Here is a 6,000-nt window from a genome sequence, read left to right on the forward strand (position 1 = left end):
CTAGAGGCCATATATTTCACAAGATCTGTATGAAAGTTTGTCTGAATGTTCATCTTGATGATATCTAGGTCGAGTTCGAAACTGGGTCACGTGCCATGAAAAACTAGGTCAGTAGGTCTAAAAATAGAAAAACCTTGTGACCTCTCTAGCGGCCATATATTTCACAAGATCTTCATGAAAATTGGTCAGAATGTTTACCTTGATGATATCTAGGTCAAGTTCGAAACTGGGTCATGTGCCTTCAAAATCTAGGTCAGTAGGCCTTAAGATAGAAAAACCTTGTGACCTCTCTAGAGGCCATATATTTCAAAAGATCTTCATGAAAATTGGTCAGAACGTTCACCTTGATGATTTCTAGGTCAAGTTCAAAACTGGGTCACGTGCCATCTAAAACTAGGTCAGTAGGTCAAATAATAGAAAAACCTTGTGACCTCTCTAAAGGCCGTATTTTTCATGGGATCTGTATGAAAGTTGGTCTGAATGTTCATCTTGATGATGTCTAAGTCAAGTTCGAAACTGGATCACATGCGGTCAAAAACTAGGTCAGTAGGTCTAAAAATAGAAAAACCTTGTGACCTCTCTAGAGGCCATATATTTCATGAGATCTTCATGAAAATTAGTCAGAATGTTCACCTTGATGATATCTAGGTCAAGTTCGAAAGCGGGTCACGTGCCATCAAAAACTAGGTCAGTAGGTCAAATAATAGAAAAACCTTGTGACCTCTCTAAAGGCCATATTTTTCATGGGATCTGTATGAAAATTGGTCTGAATGTTCATCTTGATGATATCTAGATCAAGTTCGAAACAGGGTCATGTGCGATCAAAACTAGGTCAGTAGGTCAAATAGTAGAAAAACCTTGTGACCTCTCTAAAGGCCATATTTTTCATGGGATCTGTATGAAAATTGGTCTGAATGTTCATCTTGATGATATCTAGATCAAGTTCGAAACAGGGTCATGTGCGGTCAAAAACTAGGTCAGTAGGTCTAAAAATAGAAAAACCTTGTGACCTCTCTAGAGGCCATACTTGTGAATGGATCTCCATAAAAATTGGTCAGAATGTTCATCTTGATGATATCTAGGTCAAGTTTGAAACTGGGTCACTTGCCTTAAAAAACTAGGTCAGTAGGTCAAATAATAAAAAAAAACCTTGCGACTTCTCTAGAGGCCATACTTTTCATGGGATCTGTATGAATGTTGGTCTGAATGTTCATCTTGATGATGTCTAGGTCAAGTTTGAAACTGGGTCAACTGCGGTCAAAAACTAGGTCAGTAGGTCTAAAATTATTTAAATCTTTTGACCTCTCTAGAGGCCATATTTTTCAATGGATCTTCATGAAAATTGATCTGAATGTTCACCTTGATGATATCTAGGTCAGTTTCGAAACTGGGTCACCTGCGGTCAAAAACTAGGCCAGTAGGTATAAAAATAGAAAAACCTTGTGACCTCTCTAAAGGCCATATTTTTCATGAGATCTTCATGAAAATTAGTGAGAATGTTCACCTTGATGATATCTAGGTAAAGTTCAAAACAGGGTCACGTACCTTCGAAAACTAGGTCAATAGGTCAAATAATAAAAAAAACCTTGTGATCCTCTCTAGAGACCATATTTTTCAATGGATCTTCATGAAAATTGGTCAGAATTTTTATCTTGATAATATCTAGGTCAATTTCAAAACTGGGTCACATGAGCTCAAAAACTAGGTCACTATGTCAAATAATAGAAAAAACGACGTCATACTCAAAACTGGGTCATGTGGGAAGAGGTGAGCGATTCAGGACCATCATGATCCCCTTGTTATGTCTAAGATATTTATACCACATTTTGTTTGTTAGACACCAGGTTAAGTTTAGACACCAGGTTAAGTAGAACTGTAATTGCTAGGAGTGGTGATTTTGTTAAGTCGTTAGGTTGTTAATATTTTTTTTTTTTTTCATTTAATTGTTCTAGACATAAGTAGCAAGTTTTTATGCCCCCGAAGGGAGGCATATTAGTTTTCAACTGTATTTTTACTATCCAGGATGAAGATCCTTTAAGGGGAGGTAACTACCAGAAGTCTGGCTCCCAGGCTCAGTCTCCTGTGTCATCTGCTGGAGATAACAGAGACCAGGTACATTCTTCCCAGCATCCTCACAGGAAGGGACGAATGTTCACACGACCTCGATCTCGCATGGAACAGGAAGAGCCAGAGAAAAAGCCTGGGGCAGCTCCCCCTAGAGAGACATTGAAACAGTCACAGAGAGCTTCACCGTCTGCATCAGTGCAGGAAGGCGGGAGAGTTATGGCACCTTATGATAAAAAAGGACCGAAATCTGAGTATGATTTTCCGGATAGTCCAGATGATGAGGGGAGAGGAAAGCCAACATTGAGCAGTTATATGGCTCTATCAAGCAGTACAAGAAGTCCAAGACGTGGCATAGTTGATAGTTCAGAAAACAGAGTGCAGCCAGGGGGAGATAGCAACAGAGAAGGGGAGGTAAATGTTGAAAGTTCAGAAGACATATCTACTGTAGACTCGAAGGTCAGTGATAGTGGTCCAGGAAAGGACAATGAGGCACAAGAATTTGAGAGATTTGGTGCTGATCAGATTGTGGACAGTTCAAAATTACAAGATCATGGAAGGAAAGGGGATGAGGGTCATGTGAGCAGCAGAGTAGGTGCTGGTTCTTCTCATAGAAAACAATCATTAGAAGCAGATGATGGATCAAACATTTCACACACCAGTGCAGACAGCACGGATAGATTAATGGTTGATGAATCAGCAAATATAGACAGTTCAGCTACTGGTGAGGTGTCCTCTGCAGGTGGGAGCAGACGCAGTTCAAAATCTTCACGTGACAGTGACAATAGCCCCCATCCATCAACAGATTTCTCTGGATCGGCTGAACATTCAAGTCATGGACGCCAAGGTCATAGGTCAAGAAGCCCAAGGTCTTACCCACAATCTAGTTCAGATTTAGGGTCGAGTGCACAAGCAGGTTCTAGTGTGCAATACTCCCGGCGAGGACCAGACGGGGAGTCAGGGACCGAGTCCAGAGAACAAGAGCCCCAACCATTATTATCATCTCAGTACGAGACACTTTCAGATGATGAACAATCCTGATCTCGTATCACAAACATTCATTATCATTCTGTTTAGTGTGTAAACATTCTGTTGGATGTTGCTGTGTCACACTTTATTTTATAAAGGAGGTGGAAAACTTACTGTTACCAAGCAACACTTACTGTAAATAGTGAATATGGATGGTACCGGTAAATTGCATCATGCTTGAAAAGAGATTGTGGAAAATTTCTTTTGGAAAATGTTAATCAGCTGTTAGTTCTGTGGGAAACTCCATTGGGAAAATGTTGAGTGGCTGATATTTTGTGGAAAATTCCTAGAAAATGTTGAGCGGCTGATAGTTTCATATGTTTGTTACCTGAGATCTGGAAATTTGTCATCAACAAGTTAATTATGTCTCCCACCACACAGTGGTGTGGGAGACATATTGATTTACTCCTGTCTATATGTGTGTGTGTCTATCACAAACCTTGTCCGCACTCTAAGTCAAACATTTCTAATCCGATCTTCACTAAACTTGAACAAAATGTGTTTGACCATAAGACCTCGGCCAAGTTTGATAACTAGCCAAATCCGCCTGGGCACTTTTGAATTATGGCCCTTGAATTACTGATTGGATTCAGTTGTCTAGCCCATCCAGAGAAACAAGGCAGATGTGGGAGACATGTGCTTTTCTCAAAAGCATTTCAAGTGTTTTAATTGTTTTGAGTAATATTGTTTATAAGTGATAATGTCATATGAAGTGATTGTCAAGAAGTGTATGTAAGTATCTTAGCCACTTTCATTCATTTGTATATAGCTTTGAGCTTTTGACTTTAAGGTAGTTTAAGGATCAAAGTTGTTTCTACAATGTAGAATTGGTTAAACCCTGCTATAATATTGTGGAATGAATGTATAGATGTATAGGTCTGTGTGCTTGTTTTTATGATATTTCACCATGATTAAAGAGATTGGCACATTTCAAGCTGATTTTGAGACATTATTAAGAATTATTTAACTTGTTAGACTTTTTAATATCACATTTTATATATGGATAGGTTGCAATTTTAACAAGGTGATCGGTAACACCGATGGATGCGCCCTGAAATTACTGTGCCGGATTGGGCTATTCAGTTATGGAGGTGATGTTAAGGAGAAATATGGTCAGCAAGAGGGAGAAATATTGTTGTGATTCTTCACTGCCCTCCCTTTCACTGACATTTGTGAATATTTAAAGTATAAAGTCAATACCTTACATAGTATTAGAGTTACCGGTATGCCCCAGACAAGGTTTTCAACAAAAAGGGAGATGATTAAAAAAATGGGACCACCTAGAGTTATGGTTCCTTGTCACTGCACTCCCTCTTGTTGACTTTTACCAATATGTAAAGTATGAAGTCAATACCTTACATAGTATTCAAGGTGTGCCCTGGAAAAGGTTTACAAAAAAAATGGGATCAACTAGAGTTAAGTTGTCACTGTACACCCTCTCATTGACTATGAATATGTAAAGTATTAAGTCAATACCTTATATAGTTTTCAAGTTAGGCCCCAGACAAGGTTTTCACAAAAAGGGAGATAATTCAAAAATGGGACCACCTAGAGTTACGATTCCTCGTCACTACACTCCCTATCATTAACCTCTATCAGTATGTAAAGTATAAAGTCAATACCTTACATAGTATTGGAGACAAGTTGTTATTGATTTAGCTGCTACATGTGCTTTGAAGACATAGTATCTTTGTTTTAAGATCTACAGGTTTTTTTTAACTATTCAAGGTTCAAATCCCTCCTGCCTTTCTTCTATCTGTTGTTAATCCAACAGAAAAAAAGGAGTCTCACAAAGAATAACAGTAAATACATGTATACAAACTGTGCTGCAAAAAAAAAGCCAGTGTTTTTTTCTGGTATTGGAATATGTAAATTGCCATGTTAAATTCTTATGTGACGCTAATTTCTTACTTTCAAAGAAGAATGTTGTTTTTGTTGTGAAATTCTTGTCATGTTTTGAAAATGTCTTGGCTATAGTGCTTGTAAAATAAATATCAAAAGTATTCAGGTGTTGTGTACTGTACTTAACATTTTGTTAGGTGAACATTTCTTGCTTCGTCCTGCAGTAAACACTAAGTGAAACAAAGTTGAACTTTCTTTCCAATCAATTTGTTTGTTTTGCCGTTTTTCAACAGTATTAGCAAGAAATGTCATAAAACTTTATTTTCCTAAGTGTCATTATACTGTGTATTCTTCAAGTCATTTGGTTAACACATTAGGATAGAAGAGCAAACAGCTAATTCATATTTCTAATATTTGTATCTTACACCTATTTTTAGCTCACCTGTCACATAGTGACAGGGTGAGCTTTTGTGATCACCCTTCGTCCGTCATCTGTCAGTCCACAATTTCCTTGTGAACAAGATAGAGACCACATTATGTATTTGATTTTTACCAAACTTGCTCATCTTGTATGGGCATAATATCTCGGTGCCTTTCAAAAACTGGCCAGATCCCCATCATGGGTTCCAGAGTTATAGCCCCTTAAAGGGCCAAAATTTGCTATTTTTGGCTTGTGAACACGATAAAGACCGCATCATGCAATCAACTTTAATCAAACTTGCACACAACTTGTATTGGCATAATATCTCGGTACTTTTCGAAAACTGGCCAAATCCCATCATGGGTTCCAGAGTTATGGTCCCTTAAAGGTCTATAATTTGCCATTTTTGGCTTGTGAACACGATAGAGACCACATTTTACAATCAACTTTAATAAAACTTGCACACAAATTGTACTGGCATAATATCTTGGTTCCTTTTGAAAACTGGCCAGATCCCATCCTGGGTTTCAGAGTATAGCCCCTTAAAGGGCCAAAATTTGCTATTTTTTGCTTGTGAACACGATAGAAACCACATTTTGCAATCAACTTTAATCAAACTTCACACAACTTGTATTGTTATAATA

General features: G+C 38.0%; 1 protein-coding gene across 3 annotated transcripts in view; it reads left to right on the top strand.

Annotated features, from left to right (window-relative positions):
* Positions 1–5,096, top strand: part of LOC123533472 (nuclear receptor corepressor 1-like) — a 137,963-nt gene extending 132,867 nt beyond the window's left edge. For all 3 annotated transcript variants that reach the window (XM_053520313.1, XM_053520315.1, XM_053520314.1), the window contains one exon: positions 2,023–5,096. In XM_053520313.1, the coding sequence (XP_053376288.1) occupies positions 2,023–3,105 (1,083 nt within the window). In that variant the 3' untranslated portion in view covers positions 3,106–5,096. The remainder of the gene's footprint in view (positions 1–2,022) is intronic.
* Positions 5,097–6,000: the final 904 nt, after the last annotated feature.

The sequence above is a fragment of the Mercenaria mercenaria genome, chromosome 12, assembly GCF_021730395.1.
Source record: "Mercenaria mercenaria strain notata chromosome 12, MADL_Memer_1, whole genome shotgun sequence".
NCBI lineage: Eukaryota > Metazoa > Mollusca > Bivalvia > Venerida > Veneridae > Mercenaria > Mercenaria mercenaria.